Below are 23,187 nucleotides of genomic sequence, written 5' to 3' on the forward strand. Positions count from 1 at the left end.
CCTGTGCTAGGACCAATATCCCAGTATTTTACTTGTTTTCACCTGTACAACAGCAATTACCACCAGTATGTCATTAAAGCCCCAAGCAGGTGAGCCCAAGGGTAGTTATCTTTGACCTGCCACTGGCTTTGCCAAATGCCGCTGGGTCGGGTTCACGTGAGTTGCTGGATGAAGAGTCCTGGAGTGCCCGAGGTGGTGCCCTGTTCCCTGTTCCAGTTCCCATCACCACTTGCTGAGGCTGTAGGTTGTGAGCTGCGTGCTGCAGGTGGATAAGTTTGGATTCCAAGGGGAGCAGTTTTCAGCTGTAGTTTAAGCATCACACTCAGTGAGGACACGTGCCACAGCCCAGCAGTACTGGCCACAAGAAGGGGCTTGGCTGGTCGCATCACACCTGCGAGAGGCGCTTTGGGCACCCAAGGACATCCAGACTATGGACCACGTGCTGGGTAGACGCTACCCTTCCCCTGTATGACCTGGTCTATGTCACAGCTGTTTCCACGATAAGGCAGCCTAAGCCCAGCTGCAGAACTGGGGACATGGCCACCAGCTGGGGAATGCGCCAATGTAGGAACTGCTGGGCTTGGGTTTAGCTCCTGTCTCTTCCTGTCTAGGAAGAGGGACGGAGGGATAAGAGGGGAAATATTGCTCATCCCACTAAAAAATCACAGGGCTGTCCTAGGCAACTGCAACTGTTTCCAGACCATGACAGCATCAACACCACAAACAGTGCAACAAGTTCTCTGGTCCGAGAGAGACCAGAGACTCCCCCTGCTCTGTTTTGCCCATGCTAGAGGCACCAGCACTGGCCCCTTTGGTTTCCCAAAGGGCTACCACAGCTCCTGGTTGGAAGCAGGGAAGGCAGGTGTGGTAGACAGCTACTGACTGGTAGCTAGCTAAGAATATCCCTGGGCTTTGGGCTTCTTTCCCATTACAGAGTGACCACAGCCCACCCACCCAGTTAGAATCCAGCCCCAGAACCCCCCAAGACATCATTCTAGAAACTTGCAGTATTTTCATCAAAACCTACTAAGGCCATTGTTACTTTCCTGATTACACATAGCTTCCTCCATCTCAAAAGCACAAGTATCTTTGTTAACACTCAAGGACACGGTCAAGCTTCTGCCCGCTCCTGTCCTGCGTGCAGGCAGCATGACTGGAGGGACGCGGTGGCCTCCCAGCACCGCTGGTGCACGGCCAGAAGAGCTGCCTCCGGATGGCTGAGCAGGCAGCAGGGACAACTGTCAGGAGTTGAGTGACAAGTCAGATGTACCACCGAGTTTTTTGGCAAGGCTCATCTCACACTGTCACCTAAGGCAAGGAGAGACTTAAGTTAAAGGGCTGTGGGCTGGAATCACTGGAGCACAAGGTCATGGCACTGAATCGGGACTTTAAAAAAGTCACCACTGTACTCTCCAACTCATGCAAAGGCTGGAGCAACCCCAGCAGGCTCCAGGTAGCCTGGGAAGAGACATCACTGAAGTAACAGCAACCAGAATTGATTTGCGGTTTAGTCCAGTCACATCAAGTGGCAATAAAACCGTAAGTGGCTTCAGGATTGCAAGCCCCATTTGTGTGAGATGAACGGTGGCTTTTAAAAAGACCACTAAGTCCCATCAGTGCTACATATACAAACCTCATTTATTTTAAAGGCTCCTGTTAAAGTGCCTTTTATTCCTAGCAATTGGCAGTTTTAAATTGCAAAGTAACTTCTCAGGTCAGCCAGCAACCATCTTCACTCCTGCTGGCCCACAGGGAGAGAGGGGCTGAGGCAAAGGCCAGCAGCCCCTTGGGGACATGTGTTCTCCAACGCTGTGTTTTGAGCGTCTGGACGAGGCGTCCCATGCCCCAGTGTGGGGGGCCGGTGCAGCAGTCCTGTCCCATGGCTTTGCCATGGTGTGCAGGGTCCCCATTGAGTTGCCCAGGAGGACTTTGCCTTCCAGAGACCTCTAGGGACGCAAAGCAGGTCTTGCCCCCAGCATGGATGTGTCCCGGTGGGAAGCATGCTGGGGCTGGCGGCTCAGGCTTCGGCATCGTCCTGGCTCATTGTGTCAGCGTCATGTAGGAGCGGCGTTGTCTCAGAGGAGGGGGGCGGTTTGCTCTGCATGGCGGGGCGGCGCAGGTTCTTCTCTGCAGCGGGTCTCTGGAGAGGAGAGGACAGCAGTTACAGCCGCGCACTCAGTGATGGCACCACGGCCAGACCTTAATCTGTCACCACATCCCCACTTGGGACACACCCCCCCCAAACCTCCTGGATTTTCTCATGACCAAGAACCCTTTTCTGTAGGCTTCTTAAATTGAAGATTTTTGTATCTCCTCCTCTAACAAAATAAAGTTATTTCCATTCCTGCCCACCGATACACGTAACACCACCCAAACACCCAACCTGAGAGCTCCATCACCCAGCAGAGGAGCTACAGGACAAAGTCAGCTTGCTGCACAGCACCAGAGAAGATGAAAGAGAGATGGGGAGGGTCTTCTCTCAGGGACACAACAGCTTAAAGACCCCCAGACCCCAGCAGCAGTAGATACAGACAGCACCCAACCCTAGCATAACAGTAAGTGCAACCTCTGGGGAAGGTGAAGGATGGAAGCTGGTACCTTCTGGCACCACGACAAAGGGTCCTGCTCCACCAGAGCTTACAATCACCAAATAGGTTCACCTCCTTCAAAGTTGAAGAGGAGCCAGATATGCTTTCAAGCAGATCTTGTGGGCCCCTTGACCCTAATTCATACAAGACCCCCAGGAGGAAGCAGTACATGACAGCAGTGGGTCACTCCCTGCTGCTGGTGACAGAGGCACCCATCTGCCCACCTGACTTGCCATCTAGAGACATTTGCTGCTTGCTGGGGACCTGGATCTGGGGCATTGTGGAGGGACCATAAGGCTCGTCCAGCCCTTTGACTGTTACCCATTGCTGCTGCTGCATGTGCACCAATGATACCACCAGGGCCACCTGGAAAGTATCAAAAATAACTACAGAGCTCAGGTGTGGGGAGATAGGGCAAAAAAGCTGGTGGGTATTCATGGATCATCTCCTCCAAGCTCAAGAGTGGTCCACCCCAATAACCATCCCTAGTCAGGCAAAAATACCAGCAGGCCTGTGGGAATGAACAAGGAGCTCCTGGCCAAACTCAGATGCAAAAAGGAAGAATACAGAAGGTGGAAGCAGGGACAGGTAACCTAGCAGAAATAAGGGACACTCAGCATGCAGGGATGAAGTTCAGAAAGCAAGACCAACTGGAACTGCAGCTGGCCAGAGATGTCAGAGACAAGAGCATCTGTAAGTACACAAGTGACAAAAGGAAGACTAGGGAACACGTGACCTGTTGCTGAATGAGGCAGGGGACCCCAGAGACCAGGGGAAAATCTGGAGCAAGGAAAACGTACCCTTGGTGGAAGAGTATGAGGTCAGAAAATATTTAAGCAACCTAGACATGCATAACTCCATGGACCCTGATGAGGTGTACCCACAAGTGCCAAGTATCACAGCAAGGCTACTCCCCATAATCTTTGAACAACCCTAGCAACTGGGAGAAGTGCCCAAAGACTGGAGAAAAGCAAGCATCACTCCTATCTTGAAGACGTTCAAGAAGGAAGACCATGGGAACTGCAGGGCAGTCAGCCACCCTCCGGTCCTTGGGAAGGTGATGGAGCTGCTAACCCTAGGAAGCATTTCCAAGCACATGAAAGACATGAAAGTCACCAGGAGTAGTCAGCACGGCTTCACCAAGGGGTAATCATGCTTGACCAATCTAATAATCTTCTACAATGCAATGGCTGACTCGGTAGATGAGGGGAGAGCAGTGGATATTGTGTACTTGCACTTTGGTAAGGCTTTTGACACTGTCTCACATAAGAACCTTGTAGAGGAGCCACGAAACACGGGCTGGATGAGCAGAGAGTGAGGTGGGTTGGAAACTGGCTGAACAGCCAGGCCCAGAGGGTCATGAGAAATAGCATGAAATCCAGTTGGAGGCCAGTAACTAGCGGTATACACAAGGGGTCATTACTGGGTCCGATCCTGTTTAACATCTTTATTAGTGATCTGTCAGTTTGCTGATGACACAACTGGGAGGAGTGGCTGATAGACCAGGGGGTCAGGCTGCTCTTCAGAGGGACCCCAACAGGCTGGAGAAATGGGCTGACGGGAACCTCATGAGGTTCAACAAGAGGATGTGCAAAGTCTTGCACCTGGGGAAGAACAACCCCATACCCCAGTACACACCAGGGGCCACCCAACTCTTAAGCAGCTTGGCAGAAAAGGACCTGAGGGTGCCAGTGGACACCAAGTTGAACACGAGTGAGCAGCATGCCTGTGTAGTGAAGGCAGCTAACTATCCTGGGCTGCATTAGGAGTGTCGTCAACAGGTCGAGGGAGGTGATCCTTCCCCTCTGCTCATCACTGGTGAGGCCACACGTGGAGTACTCTGTCCAGTTCTGGGCTTCCCAGGACAAGAGAGATGGAGCTACATGAAACAGTCCAGCAAAGAGCCACTAAAATGATTAAGGGACTACAGCATCTCTTATGTGATCAAAGGCTAAGAGAGCTGGGACTGTTTAGCCTGGAGAAGAAAAGGCTCAGGGGGATTTTACCAATGTATACATGTATCTGGAGGCAGGGTGTAAATACAGAGCCAGGCTCTTCTCAGTGGTGTCCAGGGGACAGGACAAGAGCCCATGGGCACAAATGTAAACACAGGAGGTTCCATCTGAACATTAGGAAACACTTTTTGGGTTTCTTCTTTTTTTTTTTTTTTTTTTTTTTTCTTTTTTAAACTGTGAAAACTGTAAAAACTGGAACAGGTTGCCCAGAGAGGTTGGGGGAATCTCCATCCTCGGAGATATTAAGAGACATCTGGAGACTGTCCTGAGCAACCCAGCTCTAGGTGACCCTGCTTGAGCAGGGAGGATGGACTAGATGACCTCCAGAGGTCCCTTCCAACCTCAACGACTCAGTGATTTTGTGATCCTGTAATACAAATCCAGATATTTTATACATCAGAAATTCCCTCTTGAAAGCCTTTCTGTCAAGGCTCCCTGCATGCAGGAGGGGAGTGATGCCCACCAGTTGACTACCTCTGTTATCCCCATGAGTTTTTACCCATTCAAAAACTTACCTCTGGATCTTAACACACTTGGAGGTGTGGGGGGAAACAAGCAAGAAAACAGTTTCCTCACACCAATCCTACTTTTCACGCTGATCCCTGCTGATATTATTAGGGCTGCAGATCAGGTAAACCAGGAGAAACAATAAGAGCGTGTACTTGCTGCCTGGTTAAGCGTGAGTATTAAGACATCTAAATTGCCCTGAATAAAGCCATGAGACAACATCATTATATCAAAGCTTGCTAAGAGGGCATGTCTGGTAGATGTGGGCAGTAAACATTTCCGTTTGATTGGTTTTAAGCAAAGTTTAATCAAATCAGGATGAGAGAAAAGCATGTTACCTTGACTGGGTACCCACCTACAGTCTGGCTTCCCGCAACACCGTCCCCTTAACTGGAGGCAGCTTTTTGGCAGAGGTGGCCTGGTTGGCCTTATTACTGTCTGAATTCTTTTTATTGCTACTCCAAAATAAAGAGCATTTTTCCTAGAAGACAATCAGGCTAGTTTATGGTGCACTTGGACACGAATTCCACAAGCGTTCCAATTTTAGAAGGAGATTTTTAAAATCACTGTTTAACTAGAATCTAGTTATTAATGAAGATTTCAAAATTTAGGTTAAACTAAGTCCTATTTAAGATTTTGGTCAGTGTCAGGCCAGTTTTAAAATGGTCTGTTTGCCTTTTAAAAGTGTCACCACACAGGCTTTAGGCCATGTTAGCAGAGGAGAGCTACAAGGCTGCGTCTGGGCATGTTTTACGTGTGTACAGATTTATGCATTTTTTTGGAACTGCAGGTCCAACAGATTCATTTCAAACTGGCTCCGCTTTAAACTAGACTAAGATTTAAGTGTTTCACAGTACCTCATCTAGACGGGGTTTACAGCACACTGCTCCCCTCCAGAAGCCAGAGGCACCCAAGATATTCCAGGATGGAGCTGGGTTCAGGGAGACCTTCATGATGATAGACACATGAAGGTGCAAAAAGTGCCCAGGCTCCGTGTCCCCTCTGACCTCACCTGTGACTTCAAGAGGGAGGACTGTGCATGATTAAGCAATCATCACTAGATCAGCAATACTTCAATCAAATGAGGAACACACCTTGGCTGCAAATTGCTGTCTTCCAGTTCACAGGCTCTTATCTCTTCATTAGGGAGAGACTTTCATGTTGTGTTACTCAGCTTCCTTAGAGATTTATAAGGTCACTGAGGCTTTCTAATCACTTTCCAGGTAGCCAGGCACTTCCTGAAGTTGACTTTTAGCTCTAGCACTGCATGACACTTTTGACTGAGCACCCAAATACAGCTGGCTTACGTCTGGGTTTGGGATATTTCACAAGTAGATATTCAGTTGACTTGAGCGAATTTAAAATCCAGCTTTTCTTCCTGACCCTGTCTGGCATGGTTAAGGCTCTTTGATACCAGGAATTAAGACTTACACAAAGCAGGGTGAGGAAATGCCAGCCCAAGGCTGCATAAGGTCTTAGAAGTAGCTGCCCAGCAAATACAGAGGTTTTTCAGTTACGCTGGTGCTATGCAGCAGAGCAAACTGTGTTTGCCAGCAACCACTCGCGCTTGCTGAAGCAGAGAGGTTCAGCACACAACACCCAACCGTCCCAGGAACACACATGGGCTCCGCTCCGAGCCCTCAGCCCCAGCATCGCTCCCACCCTGCAGGAAAGTGTGTGGAGGAACAAGGGGATTTGAGATCATGCGTTTAAGTCAATTAAACAGTTGTAGGCTTGGTTACAATCCAATTACATGATACTCTGAGAACCCTGGCACTATTTGGAGTGGGTTTGCATTAGTGCTTCAGTAAGGGCCATTACAGGAGGCTGGGCAAAAGCAGCCCCTTGCATGTGCTGTCCCCCCAGCCTGCTCCCACGCTGAGCATTGCCTCTTCAGCCCCACAAGCAGCCTCTTCACTTCTGCAGCTTTAGAGCTAGCTCATGCCATTTGACTGTAGTGTAAAACCAAATACACTTGCTTTGATATAGGTTAGGGTAGGAAGCTAGATCTCTACTTCAAGAGCTAAGCTTTTAGAGAGCTTAGCATTATCAGATGGATATTTTGGGGCTGGAGCCACAGATTTCCACCAAGCGTTTTTGCGGTTTTATATTCTGTCCTCGCAGCTCAGCTCAGGCTGATGTGCCAGCCAGGCACCCTCACCCCCCCACCCCCCACCCGCCGTGGGCCAACCTCTACCCTGCTGCCAGCTCCCTGCAGGCTTCGAAGGTCTTTGCTTCCCAGTCAGCCCAGATCCACAAAGGCTTAACTTCCAGAGCTATTTGGAGTAGTTTGCAGAGAAACCAAGTGAGTTTCAGGGAAAGACAGAGTCCGGTCCAGGTTGAGAAGCAGCCACGGTGTTTGTGCTCCTTCTGTGAGAACACAGCAACTACATTTCATTTGTGAACAAGCTGTGCTCAGGTAGCTCCAGCCCCTCAAGAAGGCTCTGTTCAGATTAGAAAACTGTCGGGACTCTGCGGAGATGCACAGATTTGCGCAATGGCACAGACCTGCTGCTTTCTGTGGAGGCTGGGCTGATGAGCTAGTTCTTGCATTAGCTGGATGAACAGAGAAATACCTCCTCCTACAGGAACCCTCTTCCATCACTGCTGTGCATCAAGGCCAGGAATGCTTTTATATTATCTATTTGCAGCCCAGTTTCTAGATGGCTGAGGAAGTCCTGCTGCTATATGCTGGCACCACTAGGACGCTGCTCGTGGCATCAGCCAATGTTTCCTCAGGAGTGTTAGATTGTCAGCCCGATCGACATCATCTGATTAAGACTGATTTGACTAACAGCATTTCCCACTAGAATCTGCAAGTTCTTACCTGACCCGTTGCCATAAGTACAGCTGCTGCGATAATGAGCGGGACACTCAGCCCAAGGAAGATATACTGCAGGTAGACCATCAGGGACGGGAGCAGCACCAGGTTGGTGTAAAACTGGTTTAGGACTGAGCCTTCAATGGAACCACTCTGCTCAAAAAAGCAAGGTTGTCAGTGGCATTTCCCTCCCATCCAGGGCTGAGACAGATCAGCTGTGCAACTCCTCTCCCACCAGCTCCTCCCAGCATAGCTTAGGGAATTTATGCAAAATTCAGTCAGGCTAGAAGCTTTTACTAAATACTTGGAGTCAGGACACACACACAGCTGGAGACCGCATTCCCTGGCCCACATTAGCATGCGGATGCTGGCAGTTCTGTTCTGGGCCCTATTTAACCCCACATCTAGGACAGAGCCAGAGGTTTACCAAGTATAGTGCAGGGTTTGTTCAGCTCAGAGGGATTAACGACACAGCCAAGTACTGCAAAGCCTTCTGTTGGTGCTTAATTAGTCTGTCTGGCTTAAAGCTTTATCCAAAGCGGAGTTTCCCCAGCACTGGATGATGGGGATGCAGTTCCCCCCTCCTGCAGGAAAGGCTCTGCGGAATCAGGTTGAGGAAGGCAGCTCACCTCTGAAAACCACAGCAGCGGCAGGACCACCGGCTTAATCTTCCCTGTTTGACTAGAGGGGGGAAAATAAATAAATAAATAAATACACATTTAGATTTCTGGTTGATCAGGCCACAATTAGTGCCGTAATTCTTCCTAAAGGGACAGGTCTGACAGACTGATAGTAGCCAGGAGACCAGCACAAGGAAGCAGCTACTCCTGCTGCTTCAGTACGCTGCTCCCTCTCGAGGGACCAGGTCTGACTTGGGTTTTTCATGTAAAAGCAGAGCTCATGCTTCCATTTGTGCCCAACTGCCTGATGACAGAAAGAAGTGCCATCCCAAACCAGGGACACTGACTGCAATGGTAAACACACAGCTCCAAGATGTCCCAGTCACCTGCACAGTACCAGGGGGTGGTGCGGCCAAGTTCACAGCATCGGGGCTGTCTGCTGGTGTATGCAGTGCAGTCAGCCAAAGCAGCAAGAGCACACTCCCACCCTGGCAGGTATTTAACATCTGGTACCACACACCTTTGTTACAGAGCCTTTCAGTTTGCTTTCATAGAGCTGAAAAATCTTTTCAGACAAAGGCTTCAACCATCAACCCTGTAGGCTGAGTGTGTTTTGCCTCTTCATGTTGGATGTGACACCTTCCAAGCAGACAACAGGAGCAGCAGTCTGTCCATCGGCTGTCCACTCAGGTGCAGGAATCCTGCAGGGATGCTGCAGGAGCCGAGCGAACAGCCAGCCGCACGCTGCACTGCTAAGGGATGGCAGTTTAGGGTCACTGGTATAACTGACTGCGCCACACCAGCCAGCTGGCTTCTGCAACCACGACAACTGGTAACCTTAAAGCTACTTCATCTTTGGGGAGAGTAACCTCTGCAGCGACCCCAGCACCAGCAGCACTCCCTGCTTAAGGGAGGGAGATGGACATTTCTAAAAGGTGTCTACTTACAGTATACCAGACACCTGCTTTATGTACAGGTTCAGCTGGAGCTTGATGGAGCAATTCATGGGGATGCCCGTCATCTGCATGGGAAAAGACCAAGCAGTTCATTAGTAAAGCCAACATTTGCATGGAGAGCTTTGCAGAAAAACAACCCTTTGCTTTCCATCATAGCTGTCTTGGGTGCCATCTTCCAGAGCAATGGATTGGATCACCCAGGGATCCACTGCAGTCACCACCACAAGACCAGGAGCGTGGCTGGGGTTTCCACTAAAGTACAAGCCATCAGTCAACCAGGCACCAGTCCCCAGGCTCTGGGAATGACTGACATGTAGGGACAACACTGTCCCCACAGCAGTTTGCAGCCCATCTCCTTTACTTTAACGCTCACCGGCCAGCGAGACTCCCACACAGCAGCATCCAGAAGGGAGCACCACCCCTGGGGTAGCCTGAAGGCACAAGGCTAACCTGAACAGACACGGCTGCTGCAGGAAGCAACATGCTCAGCAGGCAGACAGCAGAACCAGGGAGGTGATGTGTGACTCAGGGCTTGTAGGACTGAATGTAAGCAAGTTCAAATCACCAAGTAGCATATGCAACCTCTAAGTGACCTGCTAGGCAGGCTGTTTGAATGGCAACTTCAGTGTCTTCTGAAGCCTGATAAGCCCTTTCTGCTGTTCATCCTACCCACAGCAGGATGGAAACCCCTCAGTGCAAAAATTCACACACACAGCAAAGGACAAAACAGTTCTCATGACTTGGAACCAACAGACACCACTGCCCAGCAGCACCCTGAGACCATGCCTACAGCACACTTCAAAGCTGGTCTTGTTTACACCCATTAAGGCATTGGTTTCTCATGACACTGCAGTTTTGCAACACTTTAAGGACAGAGAATTTTTGTTGGATTGCCCTTGTTTGTAATCAGCAGGCTGGAGCTACATGAGAATACAGTTAATTGTACCGTTATCAGTAGATAATTGATACTGTAATAAATTTAATTAGATTTCTATAACTGTGGTAAGAAAAGCAAACAGAGCCCAATGCCCAGATAAGAAGCACAGGTTACCTCACCTCAAGATGGGGATTGGTTTCTTGCCTAAGCAAACATCACTGAGCATTTGGAAGATCTGACCACATGCAACAAAGGCCATGGGTGGAAGATCCCAAAGTCCCCTCCCCACCAGCAGCTGGGACAACGGCTCAGGACACCCCAACTCATCACCACTGGAGTGGTAACTTCCCCCTTACGCTACAGGCATGCAAGAAGCGTAATGCAGCAGCAGCCCAGCGCAAAAGCAGCCAACTAGATGGGCAGGTTGAGAGATTGGAAGAAGCTGGCCCAAAAATGGTGGCAACAGCTTCAGCTACGGCACGGTCTTCAGGCTTTGCCAGTCAGGTCTCATGGCAATACACGTTTGCAGACTTGGGGCGTAACTGAGCCACTGCTAGACACCCCTCCTGATGTTATAGACCTGAGTCAGTGGAAAGAATTTGACTGTGCTTATCAAAGCAATGCTTGTAATTAGTTCTGCAATTCTCCAGAAGCCAGATAATTATTCTATTAGTTTATAGCTTTGACATTTTTATCTGCACTGAGCCACAGACATTTATCTGCACCTGTCCTCACCAGTCTTTGCACTATGGAAACCTGCTCAAAGCAGTGCCATGAGAGCAGAGCCAGGCGGCCGGCAACAGGCTCCCGGACAGTGGCCGCAGCCCCAGGGTGAGGATCCCGGCAGGTCCCACTCACCGGGTGCACGTCCAGGAAGAGTGCGTGCTGTTCCTTGCTGGGCTGCAGCCCTTCGACAGCATCCACCAGGGCTGGGTCGGCATTGTAGAAGTGAGGATGGGAAATGAATATCGGTGCATCTGGATGAGAACAAAGACACCTTCAGGTCATCCAAACCCATCAGAGACTTCTTGTGGAGGTTTTTAAAGCCTTTTGCAGCCCTTGTTCTGAACAGGCTTTTATACTATTCTCCTCTCAGCCAGAAAACTCCTTCCCTTCCCTCCCTGCAGCTTATTCCATGGCTTGGGGAAGGGGGAGATCCAGTGTCCAAGCCACCCTCTGCTCCCACACACCACACAGCGCCACACTGACTCATTGTACCCAGTCACAGGTTAGGAAACCAAGTCCGAATTTCTCATTCCTGCGTGACCTGCACTCAGCGTCCAAAGTTAACATTTAATTTGGCAGTTACACGCCCTGCTTCTTCCCACCCTTGCTCCCCTGCCCACTCCCTCCCCAGCCCAGGGAACACAATGCTCCCCACCATATCCTTGGACATTCCCACCAGCACCAGGCCGCCATGGGGCCATGGACCAAGAGGACTTTGGGCAGAAGGATTTTCCCTCTTTGCTGAGATGCCTGCAGGAGTGCAAGTGAAAATGCCGTGCACGCGGATCCCAGTGGTATCTTTTAGCACTCCGGCAGATAGTAGCGCCAATTTTCCATCTATCCAAGCTCATATCACATCCCTGCAGCTTAATATTGGTACAGCAAGGACAGCCCAGGAGGAAAGGACTTACTGAGCCTACAGGTACTGACGTTCTGGATGCCAGACTGCATGCAGGGGCAGAAGCCTTCGTTGGGTGGATAGTCCGTGCCATTGGCAAAGAGAGTTTTCGGTGCCACAAAGCGATACGTGGGCACACCTTTGAACTGCCCAGAGCGCTCATACACCAGTGTCATGGATCTGGAAAGGTTTCAGTGGAGAAGGATCAGGATTAGCCAACAGGTTCCCAGCCCAGAACTGGGTTCTTATCTTTGCTGGATAAGATGCAGTTGCAACGTAACTTAGACTTTGAGATCAAGATAAACACTCAGAGCAGTGCTTTGGATGAGGAATGAGTATTTAAGCCATTTGTTCTCCATGTTTTAAGCACAGATAGAGTTGGTCAGGGCTAGTTATGGAGAGAAACCACAGGCTTATAAGTGTGTTTGCAGTATCTAGATGAGATTTGTTTAAAGGCATGTAGTAATCCCCAGGGCTGCTCTCCAAGAGATAATACTCTCTTTGTGCAAGCCTTGCCTCCGAGGTGCTCCATTGCAGCGGATAGACACTGGCTAAATCTCTTTTGCAGCACAATTCTAGCATTACAGGCTGTCAGGGGAATGGAAAATTTTACTACATTATGCAGTAAGATTTTTTTTTCTTGATACAACAAGCTAGTGATGTTATGCTGCATTATTGCTACCAGCTGGCCAGGAGAGATGCAAGTTTCCAGGAGGGAAGTTTGCTCCCTTCACACTCGAGCGAGGTGTGCAGGAATACTCACAGCTTGGGCAGGCCCAGGGGATGCTTATACCTACAGCTGCCTTCTGATACCAGGACCAAGGATGGGGGATTCAGGGCATGTTCAGCAGTTACGTACATGCCTCTTGGCTGTGCTCACCTTCCAGCAAGAAGGCAGAGGCTGCTGCAGCACATCAGCAGGATAAAGCCTTGCCTAGCTCACAGGGACATCCAGGTAGTTGCATCTCAGCATCAGCTGCACTTAATGTGCAAACAGCATAGAAGATGAGCCCTGCACACCCTGCAGCAAGGCAGATATGCTTTTAGTCAATCAGCTGACATTTGTGGCTCCTTCCTAGCCAGCCAGGCAAGCAGAGAGGCTGAGACAGAGATCTGGGGAGAAGACAGAGCACCACCTGGTGAAGAGGCAGAGCCACTTCCCTCACAGCACTGTCCAGGGGGAACCTCCTGCGATAACAAGAAACCAAGCTTGGTTTCCTCCACTTCACTTAATAACTTGTCTGGAAACATGCTCTGCTCCCTAGAAGATTTTGGTAATTTTACAGAAACAGGTATTGTGCATTTAAACTTCGATTACTGGTAAACTTCCCTGCAAGTTCTTGGCTCCAGGTCATTTTGGTTTGTGCTGATGTCCCTTTCGTAGAGGAATTCCCGCACTAATCCTTGGCTCAGCTGACTTTGCTTGCTCACTGAAGAGGTCATTGTTCTCTATTCAACGGGAGCACTTGCTTGTTTTGCAGCACTATCTGCAAAACCTGAACTAGTATTATCTTCCCCAAGCTGGGGACAGGGTTTCATGCCACTGCCTGCCTCCTGGCCTCCTCCCCTCCTTCCAGCCTCAGGGAGTTTCCACACAGGCAGGCTCTGCAGGGTACTTTAACCCCTGTGTGATCGGCTCAGGCCAGTGTGTCTTATAAGGCACAGACATGCACCACAGTGCCTGAACTAGGCAGCAAAATGAAAAACCAAAAAAAAAAGCGGCAGCCTGGAGACAGTGGCACAAGCCCCATCTGGCATCACTTCTGCAAGCATTTAGTCAGCTGAAATAGTTCCACAAATAGTTATAGCTGCGTTTTCTTATGACAACTCTCACTTCTCCCTCTTGCCTCCCACATCTTATCTAGTCTGGTTATCTTCGACTGATTCAACACGGGCAAATTAGACTTCACCAGTGATTTGGAAGGTATTTATGAACACCACAAGATGCTGCTAATTAAACAACGACACTGCTTGCAAAGTTCAGATACTGCAACACTCGACTGCAGCTGAACTTTACCTACAGAAGCAAGTCCCCAGCCCTCTGCCTAGGTACTCTGCATGCACAGGGTGAGCACTGCAACTCCTGCCACCTGCACAGGGACAAGTCGGCAGCTGTGGCCTCACCTGCAGGCATCAGGGCTGTAGAACTCCAGTGACGTCGGGGACATGAACGGTGGCCACATCTCCCCTGCGGTCCCATTGATCATGTTGCACTCGCTGCTCCGCCAGTAGTTCACCTATGGGACAGGTGTGGAGGGAAGAGATCAGAACAAGGAGCTTGATGGGGAGTTGGCTCCCACCCCTGCGTGGGACACCCACTGCTCTACGCTGCTTCCACAGCAGCTTGAGATAGCAACACTTAGACAGCCAAGATCCTTGCCATTCAGGCACCTACCCAGTTAATGGAAAATCAGGACAAAATCTGCCTGTCCCAAGTGCTCCCACAGTGGCTGATCTGTAGACTTTGCTGATTTTCGTCAGGAGTGGAATTCCACAAGGGAAGAACAAGCACACCTTTAACGAGCGTATTTAAAGTAACGACTTAAACACAGGCCACAGGAACCAGGGACTTCAACCCTTAGAAGCAATCAGCTCCAACAGCATTTCAGGGGGTCCAATGCCACCAACAGTGAGCTGGACACAATGCTTCACGACACATGGCTGCCTTCCAGCAGTGTGCCCGAACAGAAGCTGCAGCAGTTGAAGCCCCATAGAAACCTGCCTTCAAACCTATGACCCAGAGATACCAACGGCACACAGCTTTCAGTTTCTTCTGCTTCAGATCAAATGTTGCCCCCGTATGAGATGTCTGCTGCCTAAACCTACCTTCTTTAGTCCGTTCCATGAATCCACCATGTGAACTCTACTGATGTTCTTCATGCCTGTGTTCACTGTGAACAGCCCTGAATTGGAGTTGTTAAGCTGCAGAGAGAAGAAATGAATTCTTAACCCATTATACACAGCAAGACTGCAATATCTTAATGACTTTGCATGCTTTGTCAGCTCTAGGGGTGCTTCACATACTGTAAGCTACTGAACTTTTACTTATTTCAGTTGCCAGTGACAGCTTCCAACAGATGCATTTCTGCCTAAGGAGAGAATTAAGGCAGCTTTACACAACCACCACCAGCTACACATGGCTGCTCCAAACAGTTTGTGAGTGGACTGAGTGTCTGGCTGCCTAAGGAGAGAATTAAGGCAGCTTTACACAACCACCACCAGCTACACATGGCTGCTCCAAACAGTTTGTGAGTGGACTGAGTGTCTGGGCTATGCCCAAGACCAATATTGCTGTGATTTTAGTGTTCCTGACCAACAGTCTACTCACCTCCATAAATAAGCCAAATTTCCCCTTGAAAGGGATTAGGCCAGGAACAAACATATTTATTGTGTCTATTAGAGGGTCTTCATACCCCCACATTATCTCCCCCACCGTCCGGTTCATGAATGCCTCCTGTTTCAGGCCAGCCAGGGCTCCACTGAGAAGAAGCTTCACAAAATTTGGCAGGTTTTCCATCATTACAGCTGCTCCCTGGGAAAAAACAAACCTCTGAGATGAGAGTACCATCTTTACCAAAGAGGAAGAAACGCATCTTTGGTGCTTAGCAGGGTCCTTCTGCTGCACCAACCCATAGAGAAAATCCTTTGGACAAACTGAGGCTCACCACTTATTCCCAGTTTGGGAAGAAAGCTGTTGAGGGCTCACAGGCTTCATTTCCCCAGAGGATGCAGACTTAAGCCCAGATGCTTTGCCAGCCCTTCTGCACGCTCTGGTTTTGGATGGGTAACAGCCCAACATGATAACCAATACCCAGAAAGCAGAAAACTGCATTTTATAATCTTAACCACCTCATTGTTTGATTAGCCTTAAGCCCTTCAAGAAAGTAACCTTTGAGTCAGCATTGGGCATCATCGCTGCCCTCACAAGCTCAGAAGTCGGTACCCACCCAGGAAGCAAGTTCTTACCATCATCAAAATGTTTGGCACAACGATGTACTCATCTTCGGTGCCATTGGACAAGTCCGGCTGGAAGAAGAGTTTCCGGTACTCCAGGTAGGAGACGGTGTCATTGTCATGGAATGTGATATTTGTTTTATACCTGAACTCTCTGCAAAGAGATGGGAGAGATCATGGGAACCTTCCCCCACGCAGTGTCCCTGCAGCACCTGTAGAGCCAGGATGGGCTGCACAGGCCTGGGCTTGCTTCAGAAGAGCAGAGGAAAGAGACCAAACCCCAGCAAGAAGTGAAGGGACAGCAGGGGAGGCAGCGTGCCAGGGAGCAGGCAGTGTCACCCTCGCACCCTGAGCAGGGTTAGGGTGTAGCAGGAGGAGATGGCAGCCTGGGAGCAAGGCACCACGCCAAGTTTCCTCCCATCTCAAACCCCACCTGACAAGCAGTTGGAGACAAAAACATAAATCTCCTGTCGCTTCACCTACAGCCCTTGAAAAGCCCAGCCCTACCAGAGAGACACCCAGACAGGCAGATCTACACCAGAACAACTTGCAAAACAGAAGAGGACCCAACAAGATGCCACAAGACCCACTAACAAGCCCACACTGATCTGCCCCGGAGCTCCCTGACTGCTCCCAGATTCAGGGCAGCCTGCCCCCGTGTGCAGCATCGTGACTCTCCTGCTCTGCAGGGCTTGTGGCCACGCCATCACCCGCACACCACCCAGCATCACGCCCCTTCGCCTGTGCCACACGGCCACCCAGGCTCACTGAGGCTACGATGCTCCACAGTGGCATGAGGTTGTCCCCAACATCGCGAGCCTATTAAAACTGCCCAGGGAGCTGAAGCTCAGCCCACCAGCAAAACCAAAGTCCGTTACTGTGGAGCCTCTATTTTATGGCCCACAATAGGGAAGGGCACTAATCTTGCTCAGTGGGAACATAGGGACGCTAATAAGCTTTGCCCCTTTGTTTATTCTTATTTACAGTAAGTAAAGCCTTTTCCCCAAGCCAAGCAACTGATGCCATCACAACATACAGAACCCACATGGTCTTATAGTGTGACCTGACAAGCCCAGAAGAAATGAGGACACGTACATACTGCCAGGTTTCCCCCGAGTGCTACTCAAACAGCTTTGGATTAAACCAGTAATCTTCCCACATGAGCTAGCTTAGGCTGCTGACCTAACTTCGCCTACATGTGTAGGCAATAATATGTTGAATATCTCGATTCATGGGTTCATGTGCTCAACTCAACATGAACCATCACTTCACGCTTCAGGTCCAGAGAAGCATCTGGGGCTTCCACCACTATCCACAGCCATGGCAAATACACCCAGCCCTGCTGCAAGTGGAGCTGACTAAATTTTAGCGCTCTGTGCTGGTTCTCATGACCAGAGCATTCATGTTAGGCAGATTGTAGGTCTCATATCAGATAAAGAGGTCTAAGGCCAATCCATAAAGTTTGATACTGAGGTGACTCCAGCTCTAGAGCTGGATGCTTCGATGCACAGTGAAGATGAAACAAGTCCAGTCTGAAGATGAGTGTCGTCCACCACCACTGCATCACCCCTCACACCTATGTTTGGACCATATCAGCCCAGGTCTGACTGCACAACAGGCAAAGCCAGGAGCATAGGACTGAGCTCCACAACTCAGCAAAGCACAGACCAGCCCTATCACCCCAGTGCCCAGAGGTCCTGCTTGCAGCTTTAGCAAGGACAGAGCAATTAGAGCACGTTTGGGTCACTTAAAATCCTATGCCACTGGACTCACACCAAGCACATTAATGCCATGCCCTCCTGCCAGAGGATCAGCCAGGAGCTGGGCAGGCAGCACAGTGGCCAGGCTCGTGCCCAGCTGGACCACAAGTGGTAGCTGACCTGTAAACGTAAGGTCCACGCTGGTTCAGCACCGGCTTCATTCCCAGGAGGACCTCCTTGGGGTTCAGCACTTCAAAGAAGTGCACCGACATGTAGAAAGGAACAGGAATGTCTTTCCACATGCTGAAAGAGATGCTGCTGGGGTCGATCCTGACATTCTGCAAGGAGAAAAAAAAATATGAGGGGGGGGAAAAACCAAAAAAAGTAAGAAGACACAACTCTTGTGCTCAGTGGCTGAGCATATCCACCCTCAGCTCCACGTCAGGTCCAGCTGAAGGCGGCAGCTCCAGAAGGGGCTCTCCAGAGGATCCAGGCACGTTATGCAGACTGAAACCGAGCCAGACCCAAACGTGGAACTCTTCTGTATGCAGCAGCATCAAGTTCACGCCACAGGATGCCTGTAGGCTTATTTATTCAGACTCAACTTTCCAGATCCTACCCACAGGATTTTGGAGCTATTTTGATGCGCTGGAGGCTCGCTCTGTGCTAGACAAGCCAGCGCTGAATTATTCACAGCTCTGCACATTTGACTCGCCTGACAGAAGTCACCCCATCCCAAAGGCCTCAGCTCATCTGCCGGCTTTGGCAGCTCCACACAGCCAGAAGCAGACAAGGGCTGGGAGAGGTGGCAACTGCATGGGTACCAGCAGGGAGGGCCCACTAGATTCCCAAAAAGCAGATGGAAAACTGGGATGGCGATCCAGCTGTGTCCTGACAGCACCGTGCAGGATACCCTGGCTTCCTCCCAGCTGCCATCCTGCAGTGACCTGTAGCTGGTCGCAAGGCATGTCACAGGCAATGCACAATCCTGGTTTCCATATCACTGTCCTGTTTGCTGGGAAATGCCTGCAGGAGCCCAAACATGACTTCAGCCCTCATCAGCTCCCCAACCCAGGAGCCAGCATCTGGGCACATCTGTCTCCACTCCCTCCCTGCCTTCTGGGGGCTGCCTTACAGACATGAGCCTGTTCCTTCTTGAGCTTTTCTTTTGGGTGTGTTCCACCATAATCTTTGCTTCTGCAAGCACAAGCCCTTGCCATGGTTAAGTAACCCTGCCAGCTTATGGAAGCAGGTTTGATCCACTAATTGGTGAAGGCACGTGAGCATTCTCCTGTTGCAGCTTGGCAGCCCCACAACAGCTCTCCTGCCCTGGAGCAGCTCGCTCTGACTGTGCACATATTTGCTGCCACAGGGGATTGAGAAGGAAAGCCAGCAGAAGCTTCCCTGCAACATCCCATCTTTCTTTGGCCACTTCATCGTGAGGCTGTGCTACCCACAAGCAACAGGGCAAGTGGTGGCTCATCTGAGCCCAGATCCTCCAAGCCCTACCCCTGAGCAGACATCTCCGCGATGCAGTGTAACCCACCTACAAACCCTTCCCACCTTCATGTCAATGCCCACATGCTGCTGGCCGAGAGCCTCCATCCCGCTGGCCTCAAGGATTTCATGGCTAAGAAGCAGTGACAGGACAAGTTTTGATTTAGCTTACTTTATAATCCTTACTCCCAATGTCCGATAGAGTACGAACAGCAACATCTGTTTTCCTTTACTTGCTTATTCCGTCTTGCACTCTCTTGATCCCTCGTTGCATACACATTGATTTATATAACCCATACCCGGGTCAGATGGAGATGCACCCCAGCTCCCTGATGCCTTTCTCAGCTCAGCCCTCTCCCATCTGGGCACAGCAGCTCAAGGTCCTCCACAGATCTGCTGCTAAGATCTACTTAACAGGATACCCTCAGAATTAAGCTACCTGTAGGTCTAAACAAACATGGTCATGTGTCTGAAATAAAAAGAGAGTACTTTTCACTTAGACTGGTGACAAAGGGTCACAGAGATCTTTGATCCCTCCTGACCAGGCTGATCCCTGACCCTGAGGAACTGAAAGGAGGAACTGGCTACTGCCCACCTCCTCCAGACAGGACCAGAAGAGCAGCAGCTCCACCAACAGTGCCCAAATCCTGCTTCTCCAGAAGTGAGGCTCCAGCCACCCTGCTGGGTAAAACCAAGAGTTGAGGTTTCCTCTTCAGCTTGAGAGGAGCAGCCACGCTGTGTGCAAGCACAACCCCAGCGTCGGACCACAGCCCTTCCACCACCCCACTGAAGCACCACAGGTAGCCCTGTCAGTCCTCTCCCAGCTTTCAGGCAGGACAGCACAAGAGCTCCCAGGTGGAACAGAAATGTTAAGAGGCAGATGCAGTCTCACTGTGTTAAAGTACATCTCCTAGGCAGGTCAGCGGCACTCCAAGTGCTTCCAAAACAGCCGCAGCCCCAGGTTTTGCAGGGCCAACGCTGCAGGCAGCAAAGCTGCCAACGCAGATCCAGCTTCTGCAAATGGGGCAAGAGATGGGCTCCAAGTTCCCTGTTTCTACTGTGTTCCCCTGCATGCTTTACTCAAAGATACCTTCAAAACTACCACCTGCTTGCAACTAAGTACTTTTCCATCAGTCATGATGGATGCACCATCTTGACCGAGCTCAGGAAGCCAGGATGGACAAACCAGCCTTCACCCACCCAAGCCCAGTCCTTCAAAGCCCAGCTCCTCTTTCCCACACCATGCTCAGGACCAACTCAGCAGTTTCAGTAAGGCACTGGATATTTCTCATCACCCTAGACCTCATCAGTCATTTTTTCAATTTCATGTTAAGCCTCATAAGAGCTCAGGACCATTTTGGGTCATGCTGAAGATAGTGGAGACCAAGGGCTTGAGATGAAGGGAGGAGAAACAAGGGTTGGTCTTTTCCTCAGCTTCTGTTCTCATTGCAAATTACTAGGATTTAACTAATCAGGTAGAAAGAATCAGGATTAGCTAAAAAGAGGGCAGAAAGGTTTTTGCACCAAAAATATCACTCCTGTTCTGCAGTGGCCGTTCAGCCTTTTATTTGCAGCTACCAGCTCCTGATGTCCACGAAACTGAACAAAGATCAAATTTTACTGCTTAAGCCACAGGACTGTCTGGCTTTGCCCAGCCAGCAGCACTTCCAGCGGGCACATTTACAGGGAAGTCCGTTTTCAGCAGAGACTCTGAGCACATGTAACCGCAGCCGTTGGCCACAGGGTGTTTATTCACCTCTTTCCCCAGAAGCACAATTTCCAGGTACTTGACCTGGGGTAGGTGCAAGCTTGGAGAAACGCCAAGGCAGGGAGCATGTCTCTTTTGGGCAGGGAGAAAAGCGTTTGGCTAAAGGTGGGAATGAGCCAACGGGTTAACCCGCAGGATAACTGATATCCCGACAGTGAGGAGAGGAGCACTTGCTCCCAAGATTGCGCAGGAGTTACCGAACAGGCTCACAATTCCACCCATAGCCCCACATTTTAACCATGGGGACAAATGCCCCTTCGGCCTCGGGACCACTCTTGCATATAAGACAGGTCTTCAAAGAAGCAACCCGTTAGGTTCTCTGTCTAGGAGGAGAGGAAGTCCTGTGGTTGCTCCACGCACCAGGCTCCTTCAGAGTGCTCCTGCATGCCATCTGCCCCACGTGCAGCTGGAAAAGCCTCTCACCAGCACACGTCCGAGCCCGGTCGCCTGCACACCTATTTATGAAAGGAACAGCTGGCGCTCCAGGTCAGGGCAGTAGGGATGGGAGGAACGGCAGGTGCTGGGGCATTGCCCAGCCCAGCACCACCAGCACCATCCCCTGAGCCAAGTCCAGCTACGCAAAACGCCCTGGCTCCTCAGGGAGCAGAGCCCATCCAGCCCCCACACTGTTGCTGTAACCAAGGATGGAATATCCCAAGGCTGGATTTGCTCGCCCTGAGATTTCGGAGGCTGCTCAGAGCTGCAACAGCGGCACCGCCACAGGGACCCCTCGGCGCCCACCTGCCCCACGCTCCACAAGGCGAAGGTGCCCACGCAGCGGCCCCGGCCATGCACCAGCTGCAGCGCAGCCCGCTCTGCGCCACCATCACCGCTGCGCCTTGCACCGGCCACAGGATGCGCGCCAGCCCCCTGCCAAGCGCCCAGCTCCGGCCCCCCCGCCCCAAACACACACACCCCGGCCCCGCTGACCTTGACGACCTCGTCGTTGATGATGAGGGGCCCCACCAGCAGCAGGCAGACCCCCAGGAGGGCGCAGGCCGCCCCCGCCAGCCCCAGCCCCAGCGGCAGCCTGCGGCGTGCCGCGGCCATGGCTCGGCACGGCAGCGCAGAGACGGCCCGCCGCCCCCAACGCCGCTTTATGTGCCCCCCGCCCGGTGCGGCCCGGCCCGGCGCGGCGCAGGCAGCGGGGCGGGGCCAAGGGGGCGTGGGCGGGGCCGGGGGCGTGACAATGCGCCCCGCCCACCCAGCGCACTTGGGGCGGGGAGCAGCGCGGCGCGCTAGCCTCTAGGCAACAGAACCCTATACATGTGTCTGAACATAAACCACTACATTAATATATATAAATAGATAAAATATATAAATAAATTTAAAAATACGGGGTGGGGGTGTATGTATACACACACACGGCCCCGGGCCCCCCCGCAGCGCGGCCAAACACCTGCCGTCACAGCAGGGAGTCGGTGTCTCGGAAAGGGGCGAGAACAGCGGCTGAAGGGCACTGCCCGGCAGCCAGCCGGTGACTCAAGGCTCAACCTCTGGCTCTCCCCGAGGAGAAAATGTCCACCACCCCTTCACCCGCCTCGGTTTTCCCCAAGGAATCAGGTCTTTGGTCCATCTTGTGCACTTGGAGCAGTGCTGGATGAAAGCTTGCTTGCCGCTCATCTCTAAAAGCATCTAGAAGTCAGCAGAAAATAAAGAACAAAGGGAAGAGTCCAGCTTGGGACAGCCTATTTTAAAATAATTCTACACATCTTCCCTTTGTCCAAAATATGAATTGATCTGAGCTAAAGTGTCTGGAAACCGGAGGCACCCACCTGCCTAACGCCACCCTCCAGGCAGGCACAAGCTCACAGCCGGGCAAAGCCCAGCCCCTGGCTCTTGCCATGACCTGCACCTTGGTGGGACACCTGCATTTGTATCTTTGCACTTAATTGTGTCTTTTTTTTTTTTTTTCCTTCTAGACATTTTTACCTTGATAGCTACCTCTGTTTAATGGCCAGAGCACGTGTCTCTGTTCAATACCAGCCAGGTCTCAGCAGGGGAGGCAGCTGCTGACTGTGCCCCATTTCCCCAGCAGCAATGCTTTCAGCACATGCTGTGCTTTTCCTCTATTTTGCTAGAAGGAAATCCTGTGAAAGGAATTTTCCTTCAAAACCCAATAAACCCAGGTAACATCCAGGAGATGCCCCGAGGCACTGCAGGACCACACCAACCCTGTGGAGTTGTCCAAAGCGAGGCAGCAGGTATCATCACAGCTACAACAAAAGACATCCTTTGTTTACAAAATGCTTTGCTGTTT

At 51.0% G+C, this 23,187-nt stretch overlaps 1 protein-coding gene across 1 annotated transcript; it reads right to left on the reverse strand.

The window, feature by feature from the left end:
• Positions 1–1,620: 1,620 nt before the first annotated feature.
• SCARB1 (scavenger receptor class B member 1) lies at positions 1,621–22,086 on the reverse strand. Its single transcript, XM_080370257.1, has 12 exons — positions 21,858–22,086; positions 17,843–18,000; positions 15,975–16,116; positions 15,337–15,540; positions 14,835–14,930; positions 14,133–14,245; positions 12,022–12,188; positions 11,243–11,361; positions 9,499–9,572; positions 8,561–8,612; positions 7,938–8,084; positions 1,621–2,140 (listed from the first exon to the last, which is right to left on the reverse strand). The coding sequence occupies exons 1-12, from the start codon at positions 21,975–21,977 to the stop codon at positions 2,018–2,020; spliced, it is 1,515 nt and encodes a 504-aa protein (XP_080226383.1). The 5' UTR covers positions 21,978–22,086; the 3' UTR covers positions 1,621–2,017.
• Positions 22,087–23,187: the final 1,101 nt, after the last annotated feature.

This window comes from Falco punctatus (genome assembly GCF_963210335.1).
Source record: "Falco punctatus genome assembly, chromosome: 1".
In the NCBI taxonomy this organism is placed as follows: domain Eukaryota; kingdom Metazoa; phylum Chordata; class Aves; order Falconiformes; family Falconidae; genus Falco; species Falco punctatus.

Coding starts and splice junctions, on each gene's coding strand:
- SCARB1 (XM_080370257.1), bottom strand. CDS start 21,977: ATGGCCGCGGCACGCCGCAGGCTGCCGCTGGGGCTGGGGCTGGCGGGG. Junction 18,001..21,857: donor TCAACGACGAGGTCGTCAAG/GTCAGCGGGGCC, acceptor TTCTCCTTGCAG/AATGTCAGGATCGACCCCAG. Junction 16,117..17,842: donor CGTGGACCTTACGTTTACAG/GTCAGCTACCAC, acceptor ATCTCTTTGCAG/AGAGTTCAGGTATAAAACAA.